This window comes from Talpa europaea (assembly GCF_964194135.1).
Source record: "Talpa europaea genome assembly, chromosome: 16".
In the NCBI taxonomy this organism is placed as follows: Eukaryota; Metazoa; Chordata; class Mammalia; order Eulipotyphla; family Talpidae; genus Talpa; species Talpa europaea.
In genome coordinates, this window is record NC_140084.1 from 45202731 (window position 1) to 45230590 (window position 27860).

Sequence of the window (27860 nt, forward strand, 5' to 3'; positions counted from 1 at the left end):
CCGCGATCTGCTTTAATTTTCTAGAAGGCAAACCGCCCCGGCCACCCCGCCCGCCCTCTCCGCGCCGCCCCGCCCCGTCAGCTGTTCCCCTTGGTCTCGGCGTCGCCGGCCTCCTCGGCAGCCGGGCTGGGCGTCTTCACCGCGTCCTCCGCGGCGGGCGCGAGCGTCTGGGGGCTCGGCTCCTCCTTCGCCGTCAGCCCGCTCGCCGCTGCCTCCTGGTGGCGACAGGAGGACGAGGGCGCGGGTCAGGGGAGCGCGGCCCCGCCCGCCTCCCGGGGCTGCGCCTCCCCGCCGGCCCGCGCCCACCGCCACCGCCTCCGGGCACCAGGCGCGCACGCTTCGCCGACCCCGGCGCCCTGCTGGCTCTGAGGCGGCTGTGCCTACCTTAGACGGGGGGCCCTCGAGACTGGAGTCCAGCAGGGCCGCTTCGGTGAGCCCCGAGTCGTCGTCCATGCTGATAAAGATGGCTGGGGTCTCGCCCTCCGGCCCCTCCTCCCGGAAATCTATGGCTTCCTCGGGCTGGGGAGGGCCTGGCCGGACTGAGGCGGAGGATGTCGAGGACGCGCCCCCGCCCCCGGGCTTCAGCTTCTGTTCCTCCTCCAGCTGCCGCTTTAAGGCCTTCTCCTGGGCGAGCCGCAGGCCGATGAGGTCCTGAGGGGGCCGGGGAGCGGGAGCGGGGGCGGGGGCCGGGGCCGGGGCCGGGGCCAGGGCCAGGGGCTCCAGGTCGTCCTGGGGCGGGGAGGGGGCACAGAGGAGCTCAGAGGTGGAAGGTGGCCAGGACAGGGCTGCTCTCAGAGGATGGTGGGAAGGCCAGCGAGGTGGGCACAGAAGTAAGGGCACTGTTCCCCCTGCCACCCTCTTTCAGCAGGAGATGCCAGGCAGACAGGTGGCAGGCGGGGGAGGGGGGAGGGGGAGGGGGGGCCTGATGGCAGGATGGGTGGCCCTCACCTCTTCCAGGGGCCCAGCAGGCGCCTCCTTAGTCTCTGGTTCCTGCTTGCCGGTGGCCTCCAGGATGGTCATGATGGAGTTGGGGATGTGTGCTTGCTGGGGGAACAGCAGGATGGGGCGCTATGCACAGTGCTGGTCCAGAGCTATGGACACCCCAGATTCCTGGCCCTTTACCCGTGGTGGTGCTGGGCTCCCCCTCTGCCCACCCCCATCCATCCAGTCCCCTAAGGCTGAACCCTGGGGCCACCCCACCACTGGGGTACCTGATGGGGGGTGAAGGAGCGGACGTGGGCCAGCAGGGGCTCCCGGAGCTCGGGACACTTGTCAAAGACGGCACTCAGCTGCTGGGGCGGCAGCTGCAGGATCACCTGGAAGCTCTGGGGCTTGGTGCGCTGACAGCACTTGATGAAGCCCTCCCACACCTTGGGGTACTTCCACACCTGGGCAGGGTGGGGAGGTAGCGGTCACCAGGCAGGCAGGAGGGGGCCCTGCAGGACCCCAGACCCCCACCATTCACCCTCTGGGCTACACAGCCCTGACTTCCCTCCAGAGGACAGTCTTCTCTTCCTGGTCCCAGTGGCTGAGACCCAAAGGCAACTTGGGCAAAGGGGAGACAAGTGAGTGGCTCTGCCAGGAAGCGTTCCTGGCCCAGGAATACTTTGCGAGCAGGGCACAGCTAATTCACACAGCTGCCTAGAGGGGGCAGCAGCAGCCCTGCTGAACAAGGTGGGCACCAGGAGGTGCAGGGAAGTGTCTAGGGTCACGGGTACCAAGGGCAGAATAGAGACTTGAACCCAGACCTGAATCTGCTTTAACCTCAAAGACCGTGGTGCTGCCAGCGGCGACCTGGGGCTGAACCCAGCCAGGGGTTGAGGTTGGGTCAGCGCCCCACCAGGCGTCTGGACCTCAGGCGTCCAGCTCCTCCCGGAACACACACCCATCCAGGCGCTCTGGTGCACGTCCTGGCCAGGCGGGGCCAAGGGGGATGCGCACCCACCCCCAACCCCCTCCCATCAGGCTGCTGCCCTGGAGCTGCGGCCACGCGGCGTGGCCAGGAGACAGGCTGGCGGCTGTTGGCAGTGCTTGCTCTCCTCTCCCTGGCTCCTTGGGGGTGCGTAGGGGCAAGCCGGCTGGATGAGCCCCGGGTTCTGCCTCAAGTCTACCTTCTGTCCTACGCCCCTGCCTGGGGTCGGCGGGCGGGGCAGGTTACCTGCTTCATGATGAGGCGGGACAGGATGTTCATGACGAAGCCCCCCAGGCGGGGGTACATGGTCAGGGACTGGATGACGGTCCTCATGAGCAGCATGGGCAGGGGGCTCTGCTCCATCAGCTGCTGCATCACCACGGCCAGCACCTCCGACGTGTACACGTTCCGCTCCGCAAAGCACAGGTTGGTGGCTGCGAGGAGGCGGAGAGTGGGCCTGTCCTCTCTGCCACGCTGCCCCGGGGCGTAGGCACCCCACCTCCCTAGAGCACCTCGGTCCCAAGGCTGCATGCGAGCCTCACTTCGGGAGACCCCCTGCACTCAGCAGCAGGTCTCTTTCTGAGGGGCCCTGGTGGCTGGTCCTGGGAAAGCCCAGGGGCAGGGTCCGAGGGAAACACCTCGGTTCCCGAGAGCCTGGTGCTGGAGTGGGAGGACGCGGCCCTGTCTCTCTAGGCACAATCCTTGCAGAGACCGAGAGGAAAGACATGCCGCCGACCCTGGGGACCCCGGTGGCTTGACGAGGGCAGCAGGGCACCTCCACCCCTACCAGACGGAAGGCTACTGACTCCCATTAAGACGCCAGGGGGACAGAAGGCTCTGGCTGAGAGCAGGCTGCCCCAGACGTCCCCCGCACCAGGGCACAGGGCTGGCACAGGCCTAGGGTTATGTGGGGGGGCACAGTCAGCAGAATAGTAAGGAAGGGAGGGCTGAGAGGAGAAAGCCGGGTGGGCAGTGTGTTCCCAGCTGGAAGCCCAGCAGCAGGAGGGCCGGTACACATGAGCCCCCGCGAAGGCAGGCTGTGGGGCTGCTCCCTCAGCAGCAGGTTGTGGAAGCCAGAAACCAGGAGGTTACCCATGCTCTGACCCACTGTTAGTGGGGAAAGCCTGGAACTCCTCTGAAACCCCTCTTCACCAAACACCACTTGCCATGTGAGTCTGAACCAGGAAGTCTTTATTGAGCCAGAAGAGAGGCCCCCAATCCTTGAGAGGCTAATGGAAAACAGGGTGGGCCTTCTAAGGAAGGGGTGGGGCGCCTATAAGGAAGAGGGGGCGGGTAGAGGCACTGCAGGTGGACTGGGGCAGGGGAGAGGGGAAGGCAGGTGTGGGCCAAAGGGCTGCTGGAGTGTGGGGAAAGGGAGGACAGTGCCAGAGAGCACCCGCCAGAAGGACAGGAAGCGGACAGGGGCTGCTGCTCCTCAGATGGTTGCTGGCCCTGCCTGCTCTGCTACGAGACCCCAAATCAGCCCTCTCCTCCGCCTCAGCTCAGCCCCAGCCCCTCCTGGCCAGGAATCCTCTCTCCGCTCAGGGCCTGAGGAGTCTTTAGAAAGCCCAAGTCTCCCTCCCAGAGGTCCTGAAGAACTCAAGTCCAACCCCCACCATGGCCTTTGGGACGATGTGGCCGGGCAGTTTCCTAATGGTTCCAGTCTGACCTCATTTCCTGACCAGGCCCCCTCCTCAAGCCACAGAGGAGGCTGATACAGCTCTACTGCTTCAGAACTAGGCCATGCTAGAACATTCCTTAGCTTCTGCAAAGTTCTTCCTTTCTGCAGGGTTGTGTCTCTTCAATACCTCACCCCTATACTCATCTTTCTAGAGTCTCAGCTTGTGTCCCTCCTCCAGGAAGGGCTCTCCCTGATTTCCCACACAAGGGAGAGTCAGATAGCCCTCCACCCCTGCCCCTGGTGCCTGTGTCCCAGCCCTGCTCACTCTGGATTGTTACTGTCTGGGGGTAGACTGTGACCCTGGGAAGGCAGGACCAGGGCTACCTCCACCCCGATAATGCACCAGCTCCACTTCACACTGAGCAAAGGTGCTCGGGACACTCTTTCTGGACCAGATCACTGGGGCAGGCCTAGTTGTTGAAACAGCAACAGGTATAGGAGCGAATGCCACGACTTCTGTGAAGGGCCTGGTGAGTGAGCAGTGTGCAAACAGGCCTGGGCTTCGGGTATGGAGCGCCTAGCTGAGTAGGCGTAGCAGGCAGTCAGGGACCCAGAGCCGCAGGGCAGAGCAGTGCACTGCGGGCAGCCGGCCCGGACCCATGGAGACCAGCCGAAGGGCTGCTGAGAGTGGGGAGGCCATGCGGGAAGCACAGTGGCTTCCAAAGGCCAGGCCTGGCCCAGGTCTCCAGGGCCCGGCAACTGGTGCCCAGGCGGCTGTGGCCAGGCCCATTCTCTCCCTGGATCTTGTTTCCCCAAGAAAGATCAGGGCTAAATCTGGGCCCAGGGTCACGGGGGTCTACGAACTCCCTGAAATTGTACACAAAGCCGTGTGAAGGTCTCATCACCCTCAGGCGTGGGCCTGTGGTGCTCCTGAGGTTGCCGGAGGAGCTCGGGGTGAGAGACCACCCTCCTGGACCTCCAGCCTCGCTGCCCTCCCACCAGAGCCTTAGTGCCTCCCCGGCTGGGTGTGGACATCATATTTCATAAGCTTTTCTCTTGATCTAAGAATTTCTAAGAGAATTCACTGAGGAAGGTGAGGGCAGAAGTCAGTGAGGAGCCATCTCAGGCTAGACAGGAAGCCAAGCGGCCAGGAGGGACCCCCACCCAGCCAGTTACAGGAGAGGGGGAGTCAAAAGGCAGTTGCCCTCCCAGGGGGCGGGGGCAGCGCTTTGCAGAGCTAAGGGGTGAGACCTTCCCAGGTGCCCTGCGCAGTGGGACATGGCCAAGCCGGGCCCACCAGCAGCGTCATTTTCCCACTAAATCACTTAGCTTTTGTGTGGCCCCAAGCAAGGTTTCTAACCTCTCCGAAACCTCCATCCTATTTACGAGACGGAAGCCAGCATACTCGCAGGCACCAGGAGGCGTGGATCTGTGGGCGGGCCTGTGCGGTGGCCATGGTAAACGCTCTCTGTCCCGGCAGCCCACCCCGCGGGAGTGCTCCTGCCTCAGCTCGGCCTGACTGTGTCTGTGCCCACCCAGCAGCCGCCTGGGTGCTCCCAGCAGCTCCCCAGTGGCGACTCTGCCCCTTCTGGGTTGTGGGCTCTGCTTCCTTCTGCGCCTCAGGTGAGGTAGTGGGGGGGTTCCCCCTTTTCTTGAGGATTGCTCTGAGCCAACACAAAGTAGGTGCATCTGTTCCTCAGAGGACGGGAGGGAAAGGACGGGGGCAGTGGGGTATGTGCAGGGCTGCGGGTGGCAGATGCCAGCAGGGGCACATGGGTGACGGAGGTTCTCGTGGGTCCGCAGCAGCAGGGCACTCAAGGGGCGGGGGTGCCTCACCTTTGATGATGGACTTCATGTCACACTTCACAGAGTCGATGTTGTGTAGCGCGATCAGCAGCTCTCCGGGGTTCAGGGGAGACAAGGCCGAGTTGCCTTCACCTGCAGAGGGAGGCGTGGGGGTGGGGGCAGACAGCAGAGAGGCCCAAGTGAAGAAATGGGTATGAGTCCCCCAAGTAGGGGGCGGGCGGTGACTGGAGACCAGGTATCTGCTTCGATGGGCTCGTGGGCTCAGGGGAAGAGAGCAGGGAAGAGATGAACACAGAGGCAGAGGCCCCCTCACAGCCAAGGTCTCCATCCGCCTCCTGTGCCCCCGCAGCCTCCGCCCTCTCTGGAGGCCAGGACCCAGCAGTCCCAAGCGCACGGCACTTGCGTCACAGGACCAGCCGGCGGCCGGCTCGGGCCCTGCAGGGACTGAAGCGTGCACTGGAGGGCCCCCACTGCCTCCCCAGCTCCTGCCACTGGGGGAGAGGCTGAAGACCCCACCCTGTATCACTGGGTAGTTTTACTAAGCTGAAATATTTTTGACCACGCCCCTTGCCCATTACCCAAGGGCACAGGCGGTCACTGAGGGCAGGAGAGTGGCTGGGGCAGAGGGCAGAGGCTTATGGATTGAGACCCCAGCTCCAGTTTCACCCTCACCCATCGCCCCAAAGCCAGGAGGGTGGCCTGGGCGCTTTGGGACAGATGCTCAGTCACAGCCAAGCCAGGATGGTGGCCCAGGGAGCTGACATCCCTTTCTCCCGGAAGATTCATCACGTGTCCCCCCCATTCTGTACATCAGGGACCCCTTCCTCCTTCCTGCCCTGGCCACCAGAGCTGGGGTCTCCTGGGGGAGTCAGGGAATAGGGAGCCAAAAGAGAGGGAGATTGAGGGCCAGGGCCCAGCAGCCCGGGGCGGAGAGCACTGCACCTACCGTGCTGGGTGCCCAGCAGGCGGTTGAAGACCTCCTTGACCACGATGGGGTTGAGTTTGATGAGTTTGGGCAGGGCCTGGATGACCTCTTTCTACAAGGGGAGGGCAGGGAACGTCAGCCATGTCCCCCCTCCAGACCAGCTGTCCCAGCTGCTCGCCCACGGAGGTGTGGCATGATCCAGCTCGCCGACTCCCCTGCGGGCGCAGTGTCCTCCTCCTGGGAGACGAGCCGACGGGGGCTCCTCCAGAAGCAGAGTGGGCAGCGAAGCCCAGCTGCGTCCTACGTGCTGGACCTCAGGATGGGGGTGTGTGTGTGGGGGATCCTCCCTGACAAATCGGAAACTCGCAGGAGGGGGCAGGCTTGAGGTCTTGGAGAAGGCCGGAGCAGGTGAGACTGGGCCGGTCTAACCGGCGAGGTGCTCCCCAGCGGCTGCGCAGCACCCATGCTGCCTCCTGCCCAGCCCACCCTGCAGGGTTCTGCCAGAGGGGAGCCCACCCCATACCTTCTCCAGCCCATTGAGCACCGGGATGAGGAAGCGGACGTCAGGCAGCCGCTTGTGGTAGAGGTCCCGAACCCGCTTCACCAGCTCCGGGGAAGGTGGGACTGCAGGCAAATGAGGCAGCGGGGTGAGGGTGAGCCCGAGAGGTGGGGAAAGGCGGGTCGGGGGTGGGATCTTTGGTCCTTGGCCTCTCAAATACTGTGAGCAAGACTGATCCAGGTGGAGAAACCAAGGCCCAGGAGTGGGGAGCCCTCCCACTGGGTCAAACATCTGGGAACCCAGCAGCAGGGAGCCTCAGGTCCTGAGCACGGGCAGTGGGGAAGCTGGTGGAGGAGGAAAAGGGATGAGCTGGGGGAAAAGGGGTGCTGGGGCACCTTTGTCCGTGAGGCTGTGCAGACATCGTGTGACCAGTGTCTCTGCCCCCTTGGGGCAGTTTTCCACCAGCAGGAGCAGCTCTGGCGAGTTCATGCCCATTCCTCGGATCTGGAGGTAGAGACAGGCTGGAAGGGAAGGCAAGGGGGAGGGGCCGGCGGGCATGGAGGGGAGAGGCGCAGGTGTGCACTCCAGAGGGCAGCCAGCCATGGGCTCAAGGTGGCTGGGGGATGCTGGGGCTCTGGGTAAGACCCGGTGACAGAGGGCGCAGGGCTTAGGAGTTCTGACGGCGATAAGAAAAACACTACAGCCACATGAGGTGACAACTGTAACTGCCTGGCGGTAACTGGTCACACAAATACATACAAATCGGCCCGCCTATACCTCAGCCAATGACAGTGTCACGGGGCAATTCTACTTCATTTAAATGGAGGGTGGGAGACAATGACTGGTGACAGGGTTCAGAGAACGTGGGGAAAGCAGGGGAAGGTGGGCGACGGGGCGGACAGAGGCCTTCGTCTCCTGTGCCCACCCTCTCGCAGAGGCTGACCCCAGCTCCAGGCCTCGCCCGAGGCCTCCTAGTAGGCCACCGGGCTGCTCCGGACTCAGAGCTAACCTGACCCTCCCCCAAGCCCAAGCCGATTCCTCAGACAACACTAGCCTGGCTTCTGCAGGCCTCAGCGCCCCAGCCCACCCCCTTCCCGGACTGTCGGTGCCCCCGCCTGCCTGCTGCCACCCACATGCCTTCCAAGGCCAGATGCAAGGAGCCACACCTTCCTGTGCCCAGAAACGTCTACAGTAGCGAGCGAGTCTTTGCCCTCAGGAGCTCACATGGGAACGGGATCTGCCTCCTCACCAGCCTGCTCCCCTCACATCTCGGAGGGGGGACACCCTTGAATCTGGGTGGCAGGTACCTGGGGATGGGCCTACCCCTGCTCGCCTTTTGTTACGATGGAAATTTTCCATAATAAAAAATGTCAAGGACAGAGAGATACAAAGTGATTTCAAATCCAGCTACAAATCAGAAGGGGCAGACACCCCAAGCTTCAGATGCTGATTTACCACTGGGCTGCTTCTCATCTCACATGGGCAACCCTGTGGCTCAGGCTCCAGAGAGAAGATGGAGGGGCTCAGACAGGGGAAAGTCAGCTCATCCTTATCTTTCCAATTTTGACTGAAGGGGTCCAAGTTCACACGGTGAGAAAGTGGGAGGGGGAATGTGAACCCCACTATCCAATGCCAGGCTCTGAACTGCGGGGCTACCCTGTTATCATCCCACGTGCCGTGATGTGTGGAAACCCCCCAAACACAGGAAAGCGTCGGAGCTGGGGACGCAGCCTGCCCATGGTGGGCAGAGCCTGGAAGGCCTGGGGGGCCTCACCGGCTGCTCAATGACCCTGAGCACTGTGCGCTTGATGTCCGCGATGGCCTCAGTGTACACGGCCGCCAGCTCGTGGATCAGCTTGTGGTTCTGAGGCAGGAGGGCCAGATAGAGGTACAGGCACTGCTTCACAGTCTCCTCCGTCCAGGGCGCTGCCACCTCTGCCAGGGCAGGGGTGAAGATCAGGCGGGCCCCCCACTCCAGGGCCTGTCCCCTCGAAGGGGCGGGCAGAGAAGGGAGTGAGCCTGGGGAGAGGTTTTCCTGGGGCAGGAAACCCCCTTCAGGGGAACGGGATGGGCCTCAACAGCTCCCTAACAGTCTCAGCCCTGCATTCCCACCTCAGCTCCAACCTGAACTGCAACACAGCCAGAGGGGTCTCAGTACTGCCCCGTGCCCTGGGAACCCTTCACCTGACTCCCCTGCCAGGCCCTGCCCAACAGTCCCCCGGGGGCTCCCCATGCTGCTCCTCTGCCATAAGGCTGCTGTAAAACTCCGCCTGCGTCTGCCCTGAAACCAAAAGAGCTGTGCCCCCCGCCACAGCCTGTACCTTCCAACTGAAGGGTCTGTTGTCTGGTGGCTGGGGCTCCTCACAGCAATTCTGGGGAACCTAGGTTGTGCTTAGGAACAGGCCCTCCAGGACCCCCATACTGGCTAGATCCCCTGGCCCTGGCCTCTCCACCCACTGACTGTGGCTGTGACTGTCCGCCTTCCCCGGGGGCTAGACAGGGCTCAGCTCCGATCCAGCTTTGGCCCCAGGGTGGCGCCCAGAGCCCAGGATCCCGAGGGTGCTCAGCACACAGCTGATGAACCTGCACCAAACCTGTGTCCTTGTCTGCTCCAAACAGCACAGAGGGCGGGTTGGGATGGACCAAAAGCTGCAGGTAATTCAGGGCAAATTTCTCCACATACTCTCGTAGCTGTTCCTTCTCGTACATTCGCTTGATGAACAGCAGGGCCTGGGAGCGCACCTGAGGACAGAGAGGCGGATGGTGGAGGGCGGGTGCAGCAGTGTGCTGACAAGCCCAGCGGGAGAAGGGCTCCTGCAGAGCCACCCGAGGCGTGAGTCCTTAGGAGAGGGCCCAGGCTCAGCCCAGGGCCCGCATCACCTCACCGCTGCCTGCTCAGCCCCAGCTCTTAGCGTTTCTCTCTTGCTTGCTATGCTCCAAATAGAACAGGCTGCCTCAGTTCCTCCGAGTGATACACAAAGGCCCCTTCCACCACCAGCACCGCCCCATCTTGTTTGGCTCCCACAGCCCCTGCTGGTGCCTGGAAAGGGCTGGCTGGGTGGGGCTTTGTCCCCAGCAGCACCAGGGCTGGAGAGCCTGTGGGGACATTCCGTTAAACAGACACGAGGCACCAGGAAGAACGTGGTGAAAGGCCAGGGCAGGACAGGCCAGGGGCCCTGAAGTGGGCATTACTCCTGCTCCAGAGCACATGCATCACGCACAGTCCAAGTCCTGGCTCGCCCGCACCCTCTCCCACAGCCTTCCCTCAGCCACCTCCCCACCCACTCCACTGCTCAGGCTCTCTCCTCAAGGGTGCTGAGGCTGAAGGGGTGCCGTGCCACTGCCACCACACACGCTGGGGCCTCGCAGCCCGACAGTCCTGCTGGCTGCCTGCGGGTCAGCGGCTTCCAGATGCAGCACAGCACGGATGCTGGGAGGGACTCCCCAACATGTGGGTGTGGAACACGGGTGAAAAGAGCACTGCTCTTGCTGGGACGGCGTGTGTGTGTGTATTCTAAGCAGGTACGTGCCACCAAAAATGGAAAAACCACCACCAAGAACCCAGCTGGACAGGCGTTAAGCCTAAAAAGAAACTTTCAGGGGTACGTGGACGAGACGGGGCTGGTGTCCCGGGACAGAGGAGACTGCAAACTGCAGGCTGAGCGCACAGATCCGCCGCGGGGGGTCACCTTGTCCTTCTCGTGGGAGCTGAGGTCCAGCAGCACATGCAGGTACTGGAACTGGCGTGACGGGCGCTTGAAGATCAGGTCTCGGAGAGTAGACATGCCCAGGTAGGTGCGACTCTGCGCAGGAGACAGGGCGCTCAGGCAGCTGCAGCATGCCCTGGGGGTGGCTCCCGCCTGCCCCTGCAGACCCTCGAGGCAGGGCCCTGTCCCCCCACCCCTCAGGTCCCGGGACGCAGGGCAGCACTCTGGCTGCACCAGGGGTTGGCAGGGAGGGAGGTTGCTGCTCACCTCGTCCTCACAGTACTTGCGTATGACCTCCAGGGCGCTCTCGGTGATGAGGGGTGCCTCCAGCACCACCTTGGTGAAGATCCTGGGGCGGGGAGGGTAGTTATAGGAGGGGCTGCAGGAGGACACCACTTCCCAGCTCTGCTGCCTTGCAGGAGTGCAGAGCCAGCAGAGTCCTCCCTCAGAAAGAGCTCCATCAGGGCCTCCCTGGTGGCGCAGGCAGTTAAGTACAGCGCTGTGAGGCTGTCCGCAGCCTCTGCAGTACCGGTTCCATCCCTGCCGGCCTCGGAGCAACCCACATGGTGGGCAGACCTCTCTTGTCTCGCCCACTGCTCCCCTCAGCAGTGTATTTCGTCAGTCTGCCTGTTCTGTTCCTCTCTGTCTCTGGTGAATCCTCTCACCCTCCCACGCATCTGGCCTATACCCGGTTCTTGTATACATATAATACAATCTTCAAAAAAAAAAGAGCTCCATCAAGGCCCTGGCGACAACTCTGGAGGCAAACCCTGCCAGCTGGGCACCCTGGGCAGTCTACCTCTCTGCAACTCAGTGTCTCCCCCTTTGTCAAATGGGAGTCCTAACTGCTCATCTACTACAGTAATGGGGGGAGTGACGGGAGTGGGGGAGGTATTTATTTTTGATGTGGTGGCCACAAAAGGACACTCTGAGGTAATATGAGCTGAGGGTGGCGGCAGGAGTTACCTGCACAAAGGAAGGAGCGGGGAGAGGTGGAGAAAACATGCCCTGAACTTGGCATGTTCAAGAACAGAAACAGAAGGCCAGTGTGGCTTCAGTTTGGGGCAGTAAGGAGCAAAGGAGCAAAGAAAAGGCTAAAGAGATTGGAAGGGATTGGATCACAGAAGGTCCCACCAGGCCATTGTTAAGGGGGCTGCGTTTTACCCCACGAGTTATGGAGAATCACCGAGGGTTAGTTCAGTGGGGAAGTAAAAAGACAGGAATGACATTTTTAAATGTTACCAGGCTGCTGGCTGAAGAATGGATGAGCTGGAGGCTGAGAACAGTGAGGAAGTAACAGACTAACTCAGGAAGGAGGACGGGAGAGGAGTTCGCCTCCAAACCACCTCCAAAGCAGGCTGACGGGGCGGGGGCGGGAGAAGTGGGGAGACACCCAGGGAGCCAGGCCCAGGCCCTCAGAAGCCACGCTGCGCACCTCCAGCGCACGAGAAAGAAGTGACGAACGGGATGGGAGCGTGAAGAACGGACTCGGTGGTGAAGAGGAGGGAGGTCAGAAAGGAAAGGCAGGACACGGGCGGGGGCTCCTGGGGACAGAAGCAGACGGGGCGGCCCCTCACCCATCCTTCTGGTCTGGCTTCTCCTGCAGTCCAGACAGCAGGCGGATGAGGCAATCCTCGTACTTGTCCAGGGCGCCCGAGGCCAGGTAAGCGTTGTACTCCTGGTAGAGCCAGGCGAAGGCCAGGTCCAGGCGGGCCCGCACGTCCTCCAGGATGAAAGACAGGACCTCCGCCTTCAGGCCCGCGTCAAATTGCGTCACCAGGCTGGCCAGGATCTTTATACGCACCTGACAGGAGCGCAAGTGTGTGTCAGCGAGTGGGGGCAGCCCTGGGCACCCCACGATGGAGTTCTGTGACGACTCCTGCCCAGTCTCAGGGATCCCCAGTGCAGACCTGGGGCTAAGTGAGGAAGGCAAGCTGAAGAATGTTATGCCCAGCAAGTTCCACTTGTGTGGGGGGAAAAAATGGAACGAAAAGGGAGGTCAATCAATCATTGCAATATACAGTGAGCTTCTAGGAGTGGCGCCTACACGTGTAAACACAGGAAGGTCTGGAAAGACCTGACTCGAATGCGTGTTGCCCCCCCCGCAGCCGTCCCGGTCTCAGGGATGTCGTATCCATGCCTCTGCCGCCTCACCCCTGTGCAGAACTGACACTGTCGACCCCCTTACACAGAGGACAGGACGGAGGCTTGAGAAGAGATTGGCCTAAGGCCAGGGGCTAGGAGTCAGGCTGGGATTTGAGGGAGGCAGCTGGAGGGGGGACTAGAAGGGTGGGCTGGAAGGACGGGCACACCTGGGCTGCCCCGCTGCAGGCCACGGCCTTCTCAGCCCGCAGGATCCGCTTCACAGCTCCCAGCTTCATGGCCTCAACCTGGGCATCCGTCAGAGGCTTCAGCACATCACTCAGGCGGAAGATTTTCTTGCGCCCCCCAGCACCCGCCAGCCTACAAGGGAGAGCAGTAATGGGGACAGTGACGGGGACAGGGATGGGGAGCGCCCTTCCTGGAGCCCAGGAGCGCTCGCTGACGCCTACCCCAGGCCACAGGCTCGCGGCCCCTCTCTGATGTCCCTGACTGAGGCCCACAGGTCACAGGGCAATGACAAGGGAGAGGGTGCATTTCTGATCCTGTGAGGGGTGTCCAGGGGAGGCTTCTGCAGAGACAACATGCCAGTGGAGATGTGACTGAAGCCTGGTAACGAGACACACAACACTGGGGGGGGGGTGAACATTCCAAACAGAACAGAACCCAAAGTGGGGACCTGCTTGGCTGTTCAAAGACCACCAGGAGGCCAGCGTGGCAGCAGTGAGAGCCAGGGGGATGGGGAGCTTGGTGGTGCAGCAGAACAGGTGCAGCCTGTTGCCAGGCCTGCGTGGGGTTGGGGCAGGACAGGCCTCGTCTCATCTGAGAGAAAGTAATGAGGATGGTGATGGTGACAGTTGGTAGCACTCGGCACAGTCAGGAAATCTTGCCAGAAGCTGGACATCATGGTCACTTCAACCCCAAGAGTCATCTAACTGAGCCAACCAGAACCATACCCCTTCAGTCCCTGGCGAGAAATACTCTCATCCCAGTGCTAGCACAGGGGCACTGTTACATGAACCAGCTAAGGCTGGGGGCTCCGGCCTGGCTCCAGATTCAGAGCCTCACCCTGACCTCCTGTCTCTCTCAGACATGCACACTCCGCAGCCCTCCGCCAGCCAGGACTCACCGGGGCTGGGTGACGGGGATGATGGGCTCTGGCCTCCTCTTGGCCTGGGGAGCCTCTTCCTCCAGAGTGGACATGGAGCCCAGGGAGCCCACCACAGAGATGGCCTGGCCCTGGGCTGACAGGCGCCGTTTGATCAGGACGCTCTCGGGCTTCACTACCTTCTCCTCCTTGGGCTCCTCTTTGCACTGTTTGGTCTGCTCCACACCTAGGGGAGCCGGCAGGCAGCGGGCACGTCAGCCCCCACCCCAGCCCAGCACCTGTTGAGCACCAGGCCTTCCACTAAGGCTCGTGAGCAGAAGCCCAGAGCCCGCACCGCACTGCACCTGCTGGAGGCGCTCGCCGCCTGACCCGACACTCTGCTGGAAATGCCACTCACAGCTCGTGGAAGAGCAAAGGAAACACGACATGCTATTTCCAGCCAAAGCCAACCCGTGGCCCGGCCTGGTCAGAACCCGAGGCAAATGAACGCATGCGTGCATCAAACACATGTCATGGCGGCTCCAGTCACGACAGCACACAGGCCCAGCAACAACAGTGCGGACAAACAGATGGTGGGCTCATCCACAAAACAGAATATAACCAAGGAATAAAATAAAAAAACAAACCAAATGACTGGTTCACACGACACGGATGAGTCTCAAAAACGTCTGCTGAGCAAAAGCAGCGGACTCTCCGTGGCCCCGCAGATGTGAACTTCAAGCCCGGGCAAGACCTATGTGCAGGGACAGAAGTCCACAGAGTGGCTGTCCCTGGGGGCGGGACGGCGAGTGCGACCGGGAAGGAGAAGAGTGGGGAAACAGCCCACATCTCCCTCTGGGGGGTTATGGGGTGGGCTTGCTCGCCCTGTGAAACCTGGGTAAGGTGAGCGCTTGAGTCACCTGCTTCACTACGTGCAAGTTTTACCTGAGTCGTCTGCTGGGCTGGGAAGACGGCGAGGCTCAGAGTGGTTAAGTAACTTGACCAGCATCACACAGCTACTAAGTGTCTGACACTGGTCCATCTCAGACCTCAAACCCAGGCCTGTTGGATTTCCAAGCCGAGGGCCCCGCAACATGGAGCATAAAACACATCTACGGGGCCTGTGATAATCTACGCCCAGATCTCATGTGATCTTCGTCTGTGCTACCCTAGGGAGACCCAGCAGGCACAGAGCCGACGGCGGCCCAGGTCAGCCATGCACGATACCCACCCGGCCCGAGTCCTGCAGCCGTCATCTGTGTGGCCATGAGCCGAGCCAGGTGCTTGATCTGGGCTTCCGTGCCCGCCGACTCCACCGGGGTGTAGATGGCTTGGAAGGAGGCCGGCATGGCCTCGGGCAGGTATACCATGCTGATGAGGACCTGCGGAATGCCCAGAGTCAGGAGCCTGTCCAGAGGTCCATGCTGAGGGACTGTGTGACTTACACCTGGGCCTGCTCTTGCGGAGCTCAGGCTCCTGGGGCCACCAGAGAGAACAGGAATAATGGGGTGGTGTGTTGCAGGAAGAGCAGTGAAGGGGGCCACAAGACACATCAGGACGGCCAGGGACAGTGCTGGCTCCCTGGAGAAGTGCCTCTCCTGAGAACTGAGAAGCAGGCAAGAATCACACTCACATAGGGTTAAGTCTTGCAGGGGGTTGGGGAGAGGTACTCCCGCACGGGGACAGCACAGGGGGCACCTGCCCGGGGTGGAAGGAGGTGCAGCCAAGAGTGATGTGGACAGGAAATTGACTTACACAAATAAATGAGTGTCCTAGCAGAGCACATCCCTATCTGTCAAGAATTGGTAGCAAAATTTTAATTCTGTACATGCCTGGAACTTTATATGCATATTGTAAATAACAGAGTAACCAGAACAGCAAGATGGGATTACAGCAAATCAACATGGGTGGGGTGGCACTTAGGTGGACACTTGGATCCTTAAATGCTTACACTGGGAAAAAAGACTGAAAACTAGCAAGCTTACAACTCGGGGGTAAAACAGTCAGTGAATAGCAGGCAAGAAATGAAACAGAAAGGTGGTGAGAGGGCATGAACCCAACTGCGAGCCGGCACAGACCGTCCACACTCCCGCGGGTCTATGGGAGGAGAGAGGACACGGTACCAGGGACAGAGGGCGCATCACGACAGAGGCAGCAGGAACTACGAAAACAAGAGTCCTGTGAAGGATATCATGCCCGTGATGGGAAAAGGATGATTTCCAGAGTGTGGCGAGGATACAGATACGGGGGGGGGGGGGGGGTTATGGGAGTCAGAGAGGCCCAGGGTTAGCTGAGTTTACCTTTTATCTGGAAGAGCCACCGCGGGGACCTGAGCAGGGGCCCCACACCCTGTGGTCAGAAAGACCCCTCTGCTGCCCAGAGCCAGTGCGAAGGGCTCAGGGAAGCGGGCAGGGCCTGGATGGTCAGGGGCGTGGGAACAGAGAAAGGGTGAGGATGGGGGCAAGGAGTTTCAGGCCTGGGGCTCACCACAGGGATCTGAGCTGGAGAGAAATTTCATCTCCCTCCTGACTAAAACTCCATTCCTTCTGCCCGACCACTAAGCTCCCTGAAGCCTCCAGGTGGAGAGAAGGCAGACTAGGGGCGACTGCAGGGGATGGGGGAAGAGGCACTCTCCCAGAGCACCCAACGGGAAGGTCTGGGCCCTGCTACTGTCAGATGACTGATGTGCTACACCCCAGTCCTACACGAAACTCAAAGCAAGCCAGGGATTCACTTTGGAGCAGGACAGCTTTGAGAACCTGAGGACCCTGCTGGCCACCACGATCCAGCAGCTAATTCACCCTGCAGTTAACAGACCTGCCCCTTCAAAGGAGAGGATTGAGTCCAGGAAAGAGGCGGTGGTGAGAAGTGACCTCCTGAAAGCAGAGAAAGGGCTACCCAAGGTCGCAAAGCCCTCAGGACCACGTCCACCCAGCTCTGAGGACGGAGGACACGTGATGTCAGCCAGGGAGGCCCACGCTGTGGAGCAGAGCAGGGAGACGACCCGCAAGCACGCCTTCCTGTCTGGGGAAACAGCCCCTACCCATCCTCACCAGATTGGCCACGTTGTCAGGTGTCAGCAGAGGCTGCAGGAACTCTGCGGTGATGTCCGTGTCCGACTGGCCAGAAATCTGGGCAGAAGCCTTTGAGGTCCCTGATGGGCCTGGTTCCAAGTCCTTGTCCTCGTCATCTTCCCCGAGGTTGGGCTCTGGGGTAAAGAAACAAGCTGTGGCTCTGCACAGAGCAGCACCCGCCCACCCCCTGGGAGGGCCTGCCCCAGGTGCCTCCACGCATAGGAGCAAGCACTGGGATGGACAAGGCCTGGGCTGCAGCCCGGCTCTGCCCTTGAACGCCACATGACCCAGGGTGACCACCAGCCTCCCTCTGGGCCTCCGTTCTCCTTGTGTGGAATGTCAGAAAGCCGCCATGGCCCGGCTACCACACTGAGCTCCCAGGAGACCAAAAGGTCAACTTATGATTTCACAGAGCTTTCACCGTTTAGTGAAATACTGCTCGACCGCACCAGGAATCAGGAAAATGAAAAACCACCTAGTGAGAAGGAACCATTGCCCGCGTGACTGACAGAAAGCAAGAAGGCTGGGAGTGACCATAGGTAGCAGGGAGGCGGCCCGTGGGAAGGGAAACTGGCAGAGCCTCTGGAAGAGCAAGCTGCTAGTCGAGCAAAAAGTAAAGCGTGCACACTTCTCTGGCATGTGCAGAGCAAGTTCACCTCGCGCTTATCTACCCCGAAATCTCAGAGATCAGCGAATGCAAAATGTACAAAGAACATTTTGGGTCTGTGCAGCTAGAAGGTCGCTGGTCGTACAGAGAAACGGCACGGACAGGCTGGGTGAACACAAGCACGGCAGCACCAGCCCAGGGGGAAATCTGGTCAGCCAGTCTTCCAGCAAAGGTTCATGCAGCTCTGCGTCTTACAGAAGTGAGAGACCCGTATGTTCAACATGGTGACAGTCAAATACAAAAAGCTAAGAATGGGCTGAATGTTACACAATCTCTTAAGAAAGCTCGCCATGTGCATGTGGAAGAGCTGACAGCCCTGCACTAACGCAAGGTATCCACGATTCAATCACAAGAGGCTGAACAAGCCAAAAGAACAGGCACCGGATCTGCAAACAGATATACACATCTATGATGATGCTTGGGCTGCCTCCAATAGGTGCAAAACCCAAATATGAATCCAGGAAGCCATCTGTAACCCGATGATTTGCTGAGGCTGGTAAAGCAGGGTAACTGGCACTCACAAGCGGCTGAAGTCGGGACACCACTGCAGCTTTAGGGACAGCATTTTAGCAACAGTTACCAAGGAGTAACAGGCACCCAATGCAATGGGCACATGGTGTCCTCAGGTCTTGATTTCTGAAGTTATTTCCTACTTAAAAAGAAACCAAGCTCCCTGGAGAAATGGCTGGTCCCATGGCTAGGGCAGGGACAGTGCAGGTGCACCTAGAACCATCTTGTTACACCAAAAAATAAAAACTGTTCAGAAACATGGGGCACAGTAAATGGACATGGGAACCAGCCCAAAGACTCCCGCTGGCAAGTGTGAGGCAATCTGAGCACCAAAATGAGCAGCAGTGAGCGTGTAACCCAGAAAGTAAGAACCCACAGTCCATGCCATGAATAAAACAGGGAGGAAAAAGAACCCCCTCCTACAGGGGAGCAGCAGCTAATGCAGCCCTTTTACCTTAAAGAAGTCAGGTGGCTACCCTCTTAACCCTGTGATCCAAGTTCCCATGCCCAATCAGGCAAACTGATGCAAGGTTGGGGCACCCCTTCTGCTGTGATCCTACAGAAGTGCACCACCTGAACCCAGCCCGGTGACCAGAGCAGACAGACCCTAACAGAGGGACATTCTACCAAAGAGTCAGCCCCTGACGAAGGCGAGGCCAAGGAACAGAAGGAGGTGGGACCCTCTCGGGAGCCGGATGGGACGACTGTAAGCGAATTTGAACCTCGCCTTGGGAAAAGAACGCAGGACTCTCTGGTACTATTCTTGTAACTTGTCTGCAAGTTCGAAACTACTTCTAGATAGTTTAAAGGAATACAAAAATGAACTCGATGGGCAAAAACCAACTTCATGCACAAGTCCTCTGCACCCCCAGCCCCACCTTGAGGGAACTGTTCTGGGGCTGGACGCCGTGAGCACTGCTGCGCCCCTCAACCCATGCTTCAGAGGGACACGAATGGAGTGTCCATCAACAGGGTCTGGCAAAAGCGGTGCCTGTGCACCTGTACTGCTATAGCCCCTTTAAAGGAAGGGAGCAGCCTTCCCCTTGCAGATACAGAAAGCTCCGAGGCCCTCACTGAGCGCAGAGGCACTGCTGCTTGCGTTTGATTATGAAGAAAAAAGAGATGCCTATTGCACTCTCTAGATCGAAATTAATTCCTTATTTTTTTAAGGGGGCGGGGGGACGGACTGATTCTTTCACAGATTTTCTAGGAATAGACAAGTGATCAAAAAAATTTCTTTGGAGCAAGAAAGGCTGCTCTGGTTGACACTAATGGCAAATAACACAATCACCAAAAACCACTTTAGAAAGTAAGCCCACTTAGCAATGCTGCCAGAGAAGGAGAACTCTACACATACAAGGCTTTTCTGAAAGAAAATACATTAATATTTGGGGACTCGTTACTTTTGGGGAGAGGGATAAGAGGGAGATCATTTTCATTTTATTATTTTCTGTGTAATTTAGAGAACTTCTAAATTTTTAGTTTTGTACTGAGTTGTATTTTTACACTTATCACAATATGTCATCTTACTTATGCAACGTAATTTACAATATAATGTGACTTTGAACGCAGGGCGCTTCTGGCTGTAAATAGACATTTTAAACGGCCTGCCCAGCCCCGCCAGGCCTTCTCAGCTCACCCAGCTTCATCTTCTTGAGCGTGGAATCCGAGTCATCTCGGGGCCGCTTGCGGGCATCCTTGCCGCTGGGCATGTTGCGGGCGATCTCCGCCTGGGGAGTGCCCAGGTCCACCAGCAGGGTGGTGATCTGGGCCTGGAACTCCAGGGAGGCTGGGTGCTTCAGCACACTCAACAGGTGCAACTTGAGGTTCTTGCGCACGCTGCTCACCTGAGATTTGGCCAGCGTCGGGGGCAGGTTGGCTGTGAGGAAAAGAGGCAGAAGCTTGGGACTGTGGGCAAACCTCTGGGGCCCCTGCAGGTTTGACTTCCCAACTCCCACCTCGGTCAGTGGTCTTGCAGGCATCAGCTAGGGAGGTCCTTGGCCTCAGATGCGCTACATGGCCTCTCCAGCTGACCCTTCAGCCCTGCAGAGCCCTCCACCGGTACTAGTCACCCTCCTTACAAAGAAAACAACTCACCCTCCCTAATACTAAACAGAAAGTCTCATCTCCTTTCCTGTCTGGCCTGGAAATTCCAAATGCCCCCCGGGGAAGGCTATGCTCACCACCTTCACCTGGAGACTGGCCCAGCTGAACTGCCGCCACAGTTCGTCGCTGGTCTCCCTGCCACCAGAAAGACTTTCTACTGCCTAGCAGTCACCTTGACGAGCCAGCCTCCCCTGGTCCAGAGGGAAAGAGGATGCCTGTAATTGTGCCCGCACAGTATCTGTCCCCCCTTCCTCGGCCAGTAACACTCCCATTCTCCTCTGAGGGAACCACCCTGGCTCCATTCTCAGTCCAAGTGGGCGAGAGCCCGGGCCAGTAAGAACACTTCAATCCCGTGGCCACTGTGATTGGTTCAGAGACAAGCTTGTAATCTCTCCTCAGCCAATCGGAAACAATGAACGCCAGCCCTTGGACTTTTGCAGCGACCACTGGGAAGGAAACACTCTCTTTCCTTTGGGGTTGCCAAGTGCATGGAATGCAAGTCCGGAGCTACCAAGGCCATCTTCACTGTCCCAAAGAAGGAGACAGAGAATGCAGCCAACATAGAGAAAATAACAGCCAAGCGCTGGAGACAGTCATGACCTGCGCACGTGCGCACCCTGACCCACCCATTCAGTGCTCATACATGCGAAGGGGTAGAGAAAATAGTAGAATGAAGCATCATGCACTCATCCTCACGTACCTGGGCACGTCTCTCCTCCCTGCTCTTCAGGGGAAGGGGAAAGGCTGGACGATCTGAAAGTATCTTAGGCATGATCCTGTCTCACCTCCTCACACCCGAACTGAAGTGAAAAAGCCAGTTCTGACCCAGGTTTCTGTCCCTTGAAACCTTTAGATTCTGGTCTATCCTAGAGGACGCCTCCTTGGGCCCACGACCTACTAGGCTGATGGACGCCCTGGGCCCGCCCAACTCACAATTCCTCAGGAGGAAGCAGATGCCAGTGGAGAGGGAAAGCTAGGGCGGGGCAAGACAAGGTGGAGCAGCCAACCTACCGTGCAGGGTTTCGTAGGCCTGGATCACCTCGGACATGAACATGGGTCTCTGGCGGGCGATATTGGCGAGGGCACCCAGGGCTGTGGTCAAGTTGATGGAAGAGATGGCAGGGTGCACCATGAACTTGAGCAGCTGCTCCAAGGCCGCCTTGCCCTCTTCCCACAGCACATCTGAGAGGAAAAAGAGATTCACCTAGTAGCAGCCTTTTTACCAGGCCGCCAGGTAGAGCAACTTTAGGGCCCAAAGGCTTGTTAAACCACAGCACTCTGTCAGTTCCCAAAGGCCAACCCCCAGCAACACGGACGCACAGCTTTCATGTTCTCTGTGAGAGCTTTCATATTCTCTGTGCAAACACACGCTTTCAAATTACTGAAATAGTGAATAAAAAACCACCTAAATGTCCACCAACAGAGACAGCTTAGTGGGAAGTGGTGGAAGCACACTATGGACTATTGTGTGGCAGCCAAGCACGATGCTGGCAGGGAAAGAAGGGAACTTAAAATATTGTTACTAAACTTAAGAGGTTGTTAAACAACATATAAGAAGAGCTATTATGTGTGGGGTTGCTGACTACGACAAACATATTAAATCACAAATGCTCACCTACCCCCTTAATCTAGATGCCATAATTATGCCCCCCAAATTTACCATCGAGGAAACTACCTCAGAGAGAACAGGTCACCTGCCCAACGGCAGAGAGACTCAGACGCAAACACTAATGTCAAAGCCTCGCAGCAGACGATAAAGCGCAGGCCTGTCTTTGTAAACAACAAAAACAATCCAACAAACTCAAAAACTAGCAACATGTACAAGCAAAAGCCTATCTCTGCATAGGGAAGGTCTGGGGGGAAAAAAGCTCTGAGGAGTGTCCATCCTGGGAAGCAGGGCGGGGACAGGTGCTTTCCCGTCACATCTGGCTACACTTATTGCTCGACACGCTCTAGGTTATAGTATATGTCATACTATATGTAGTTTGCAGTTGAGAAAACCGTAAAGCTAGCCAGCATGTCAGAGCTCACATGCTCACGGAACCTCACTACAAACCCACAGTGTCACCTCCGCTTCAGGAAATAAAATGAAGTTCAGAGAAGAAACGTGCCCAGGATCCCATAATGGGCCTAAAATTTCCAGAAATTGGGCCTCCCTGCTGGTGCAAGGAGTTAAGTGTCAGCAGTAGGAAGCTATCATCGGCCACTGCAGCATGAGTTTGATCCCCAGCCAGGGAGCTGACCCATATGGCGCAGCAGATCTCTCCTGTCTTCCCGCAGCAGTGTATTTCTGTGGATCTGCCTGTTGTGGTCCCCATTCTGTCTATGGTGAATCCTCTTACCCCCCTCACCTCTGGCCTGTACCCCAGCTCTTGTATATATAAATGAATCTTTAAAAAAAAAAATTTCAGAAATGGAAAACCAAGAAGAGGGGTGGGTAGAAGGGCAGGGGGAGGAGGTGGTTCCGTGACGGACCAACTGTGGGCCGCAGCACTCACTGTACTGGATGTAAGGGTGGTCGCGGGGGATGCGGTCCAGGCTGATGTCATGCTCGTGGCGTCGGGGCACCTCTGAGTCAGCCATGCGGGGCGACAGGGTGACGATGAGGCCCTCCACAAACTTGATGGCGTGGGTGCGGATGCCGTCGTTGTCCGAGTCCAGCAGCAGGATAATGTCCGCAGCCATGGCCGACACCATGTCCCAGCAGGCCTCCTGGAGCTCGCTGATGACCCGTGACTTCACCATCCACTGGGAGTGGCCAGGAGGAATGGACAGATGCAGAGATGGAGACGAGTCAGCACCAACCACACTGCCCGGAGGCCCAGAGACCCATAGACGATGACTACTCTTATTGGGGAAACATTCACTGAGTCAAACCACCCAGCCCTGTGCTAGTGAAACCGAGGCCTGGACCCAGGTTTGGGTAAGTGTCATAGACCATGACAACCCAGCGTGACAAAGGCTCAAATCTCAAAGACAAAGGTAAAAGAGCGCTAGCCTCACAGGTGCTGGCCGAGGTTAACCAGACACATCTGTGTCGTCGTACTGATGAGCATCATGGGCTCGTGCCTTCCTGTCCTTACAGCACCCTCCACGGCTCGTGACTGGTGTTTCTGTGGTATCTGGATTAGTCTCTCTCTCACAGCTGTGAGCACCATGGGAAGACGGAGTCAGCCCATCTTGGCCATGGAGAAGCACGCTGACCACATCAATGGACAGCAGGATGGAAGGCTGGGTGGCTGAGCGATTCCCTGACCACTAGACCTTAGGACCCACAGACCAACAGCACATCTTGCCCGTAAAGAGCTTGATTTGACCCTGGTTTTAAACTCTACCAGATGCGCCTGTAAATGCGACCCATTAGGCCAGGAAGTCTCCAGGTGGGGCGGGCACGCTCACCTGCAGGGCCACTTTGTAGAGCTGGGTCATGGTGAGGATGGCCTTCTTCACCACGTTCACGTTCTCGTCCCTCAAGAGCATGTTGAGATTTGCGATCAGTTTCAGCAGCAACTCAATGTCTCGCTTGCTGGGAGATGGAGGGAAAAAAACAAGGTCAAGGTGGCCTTCAGGCAGGTGATGAGAGCCTGAGAACAGGAGATCAGGGAGTTAAGGGTGAGTGTGTCTGGGAGACTGGACTGGGCTGGGCAGAGGCAGGAACGTACCTGTCACATTCACCAGCACAACTGGAAGCCAAGAATAAGGCCCAGCACCCTCGGAGACAGCCAGCAGGAGCCCAAGGTCTAGGCTGGCCCTACAAACCCTCCTGCTCTATTTTTAGGCACTACTGCCCACACCACGGGCAGCAGAGTCAGAAGATGGGGTAACTTTGTCTTGCTCAGAATATTACCTACCTCAAGGGTAGTTATAAAAGCTGCAACAGTACAGCGAGTGCTTACAACAGTGTAGAAAGCACTAAACAGCAGCCGTCACTATTTTCAAGCACTGTGCTGAATGTAATCTCTGGATTTGGTTACAATTTTGTTTATCTGAGCCTGAGGGCTCTGAAAGTGGGGACCCCTCACCATCTGCGCACTCGCAGAGTCTCGCTTTTTGCTGAAGGAAATAACGAAAGGCCTTCAGGAAGTGGGTGTTCACTGGATAAAGTTCATGAAGGCCACACTCCGCTCAGAACACGTGTCATTCACGATACCTTATGATCTGACATGAAGTGTCAGTTTCATCAATCAAAATACATGCAGCTCAGGGTGGAGGCAGGGATAGAGCGGTTTCACTCATGGCTCTGCTCCCACAGCTGACGCGAGGGCCTGGCATGGAGCGGGCACGTGGCACTGTGGCACCCGGTGTGTAGATGGGGCTTTTGCAAACTCCCGGGAAAAGGTGGGAACTGAGAATTTAGGCTCTGGCATCACAGACATGGGTTAAAGTCCCAGCAGCATCGGGTACTGGCTGTGTGACCTTAAGAAACTCATGTCACCTCTCTGAGCCTCATTTTCTCTCATTTTATGGGTCATAGTGTTATTCTGAGGAACAAGTAACAAAGTAGGTGAGGGAGTCAGTGCCTGAGAAATAGAAATATTCATTAAGCAGGGGCTTTTTTAATCCCCTTCCAGTCACAAAGCATCCAGCAAAGGTTTAAATAACAAATGAGCAAATGATTTCACCCTAACAAGCCACGTTATCACCCTGAGCCGCAGTTTCCTTGCCATAAAAAGGACAGAGCATCTCCGTGCCCAAAGGGCTGGAGGACAAGCAATGCAGAGGACTTAACCCAGTGCCTGGCAGGGGAAGCACTCCTCCTGGTTACAATTACAATTCTTCTAAGAGCCCTGTTATCGCAAAGATGTGTTCGGGCCCTCTCGGCCGACACCAGTCCAGGCCTAGGGTTCAGTGGTCCATGAGACAGAAAATTCCTGCCCTGATGGAGCTGGCAATTTTGCAGGGGAAGAGAAGCATCCAGATCACCCCAGTTATCGACACCATAAAGAACAGCACTGACAGGGTGCCAGAGCCATGGGGCGCTGCCAGCTGCTGACACAGCCAGGGGGTCGCTGAGGAAGACCACCAGGAAAGTGAGGGTGCCAGTCAGGTGGCTGCCTGGGGTGTGTCCCTTGCAGGCACAGCAGGTGGAGAGGTGAAGTCACAGTGTTAAGGAACAACAGGGAAGTCAGAGGCCAGCAGTGAAGATCCAAGAGGTGGTAGGGCCGGGGGTTTGGGTGTGCCCTAGTGGGGTGCAGGTCCGCGGAGGCTGAGGGACACTGGAGCAGGAGTGCTTGGGCGCCATGTGCCAGGGAAGGGACAGTGTTTCCTGTCGGGGGAAATAATTTAGAACTAGATGGTGAACGTGGTAAAAGTCATGTGTATGTGAGCCTTACCGAAATTAAACAAAAGAAAAGAGTGGAGGCAGGGAGGCCAGACTGGCCTCTAAAGCCCACCAGGCAGGAGGCATCGGGGGCTCAGACCCATGTAACAGCAGGGAAGTGTCCAGAAAGTGGTCACATGCTTAGTTTTGAAGGGAAAGGTGACAGTCCTTCCGGAGGACCTATCTGTGAAGTGTGAGAGAAGCAGAGGAACTCTAAAGAGATTCCAGGATCGCAACCTTATCACAATTTGCCAGGGAGTCAGGATGCACAAGAGAGAGAACGGGCCTAAGTAGTGGGGAACGGGGCTCTCAGGCCAGGCCTGGAGCTGTGGAGGCCGATTCCACTGGCGGTGCTCCCAGGAGCTCCCCACGCTCCCCATACCATGCCTCCTCAATGAAGCCAATGACAAATTTCCGCACTTCGATCGACTTGTCTGCTTGGAAAGCGATGATCTCCTGCCAAGGTCAGAAGAAGCCAGGTCAGCGCCACACCAGGATCCACCCTCACCCTGCAACCCAGCCCTCTTGTCTCCAGTTCATCACTCACATCCAGAAAGTTGTCCAGGAGAGTGGGGTCTTTGTTGATGATCAGTTCCTGGACCTGGGAGGAACACACACCTTAAAGCAAGGTTCCGCGAGACAGACAGCACGGCGGGCAGACACCTTCCGCTCCAGTCCTGCTTCTGCCACGCCCTGCGCAGCCCCAAAGAGCCTCCCCTCTCTGGGCCTCAGCTCGCTCTTCTCTAACTAGGGTTTCAGGGCCCACTGCGAGGCCTCAGCACAGGGCCCCGTGAAGAGCAAGTGTGCACATGACACACAGAGCTAAAGCCCGATGGCATACTGCAGGACGCCTTGCTGAGACTCGGCAGTCTCTTCCCCTCGCTCTCCTCCCACCCCCACCACCGAGCCCCATCCGGCAGGAGCTTGTGACCGTGAGCACCTGTACCTGCCAGGCTCTTTGGAGCAAGCCCTTCTGTGAGCAGACATGCCCAGCGCTGGCATAGGCCCACTCCAGCAGCCAACGTGCCTTACTGAAGGCTCTGCAGCCACGTCACAGGGTAACCGCCAGCACACCACCGTGCTGCTGACGCGGAGTCGGTACCCAAGAGCTGGGGATCTCAGCCTCACCCTGAACTCACCTGCCTCCTGCTCTGAACCACAGCCAGCATTCCCCCGGCTCCCCACATCTTCTTCTGCTCTTGCTCAAGTTCCGGTGCCCTGTCTGAGACCTCCACTCCCACCTGGCCTCATTCTCTTGGTCTTATCCTCCAGGCCTCAGCTCAGATGGCCCCTTCTCCAGAAAGTCCGCCCTGACTCCCCTTTCCCCCTGCACCCCAGCTGGGTCAGGAGTCCCCTCTGGGCTCCCATAGGCCCTAGGCTCCTCCATGCTTCCTCCCTTTGGGCCCCCCTTTCTGGTGACTTACAGCTTCTGCCCACTGCACAGAACCCTGGCAGAGAGGAAATACAAGCATGGGATTTGGAGTTGGGGCCCAGCAGCCAAGTCCCAATTCAGTCAGCTCCCAGCAGAGAGAGCCTGGTCTCTGAGACTTTGTCTCTATACAGGAGTGAAACCACCCCAACCCATGGAGCTTTAGTGAGAGCGCCTGCCTAACCGTCTGAGCACTGGGCAGGCACATACCCAGGGCTTAAACATGGACACCAATGCGTTACCAGCATCTTCCTTCTCACAGGTTCCCACAACCCCACCCTGCTCAGCTCGCCCAGCCCTCACCTGCTTGAGTACTGTGATCTTCGAGTCATTGGTGATCAGTGCTGCCTGGTTCAGGAGATCCACCACCTGGCGGGAGGGGGAAGGCGGTGATGGGGCTACCGCGTCAGCCTGGCCCCCCTGAGCTTCAGGGCTCTCCACCTGGGCGTGGGCCACCCAGAGATGGGGGCTGTCCCTCCCTCCTCTGCACCCTTCTCTCCACGCTCACTCTCTCTGAGGTGGTCATGCCATCGATGCCCGGCCCCTCTTCTTGTGTGAAAAACTGGGACGCCACGCTCCGGCGAGTGACGCTATCCCCACTGCTGCCCGCCATGGCTGCTGTCCAGGATGCCCTGGAGGAGAGGATGGATCAGCTCTAGGACCCGGGGTTGAGCTGGACCTTCACCCCAGGATTCACCAAGGAGCCTCCCTCCCCGCCTGTCCTGGCCATATTAGGTCTGCCGAAGACACTCCCCACTCTACGGTCTGTGTATGTGGGGTTTGTCATCTGGGGGAGCCCCACGTCTCCCTGGTCAACCACCAGCCTCCCCTCCAGTGCTGCACACACCGCGGGCTGATGGCAAACACCCGCTGGCTGGCTGAACCAACACACAGCAGCCACCTCGCAGGCCGCAGCACCGCCTGTGTCTCTGCCTGGCTGCGCTCTGCTTGGGCCCCAAAGCAAGCTTTCTGGCAGAGCTCTGAGGACGGCAGGCAGTCCACACAGCAGAAAAGATCGAAACTCTCAGTATTTTCTGGACTGCTCTTCCTTAAAGGAGAAGAAGGGAAGACTTTTGGGCATCTCTCCCAAAGTCACA

The 27860-nt window shown here is 58.3% G+C and overlaps 1 protein-coding gene across 1 annotated transcript; it reads right to left on the reverse strand.

The window, feature by feature from the left end:
• Positions 1 to 70: 70 nt before the first annotated feature.
• On the reverse strand, positions 71 to 27379 carry SYMPK (symplekin scaffold protein). Its single transcript, XM_084257713.1, has 26 exons — positions 27272 to 27379; positions 27067 to 27132; positions 25882 to 25935; positions 25717 to 25790; positions 23414 to 23540; positions 22513 to 22762; positions 21026 to 21196; positions 19548 to 19787; positions 16711 to 16865; positions 14889 to 15039; positions 13700 to 13904; positions 12783 to 12933; positions 12048 to 12274; positions 10738 to 10819; positions 10453 to 10566; positions 9358 to 9505; positions 8538 to 8698; positions 7159 to 7267; positions 6788 to 6888; positions 6286 to 6376; positions 5370 to 5471; positions 2159 to 2346; positions 1212 to 1388; positions 949 to 1044; positions 385 to 729; positions 71 to 215 (listed from the first exon to the last, which is right to left on the reverse strand). The coding sequence occupies exons 1-26, from the start codon at positions 27374 to 27376 to the stop codon at positions 78 to 80; spliced, it is 3828 nt and encodes a 1275-aa protein (XP_084113839.1). The 5' UTR covers positions 27377 to 27379; the 3' UTR covers positions 71 to 77.
• Between the last annotated feature and the right edge of the window lie 481 nt (positions 27380 to 27860).

Coding starts and splice junctions, on each gene's coding strand:
- SYMPK (XM_084257713.1), bottom strand. CDS start 27,376: ATGGCGGGCAGCAGTGGGGATAGCGTCACTCGCCGGAGCGTGGCGTCC. Junction 7,268..8,537: donor TCAGGGTCATTGAGCAGCCG/GTGAGGCCCCCC, acceptor CTCTACCTCCAG/ATCCGAGGAATGGGCATGAA. Junction 730..948: donor CTGCTGGGCCCCTGGAAGAG/GTGAGGGCCACC, acceptor TCCCCGCCCCAG/GACGACCTGGAGCCCCTGGC.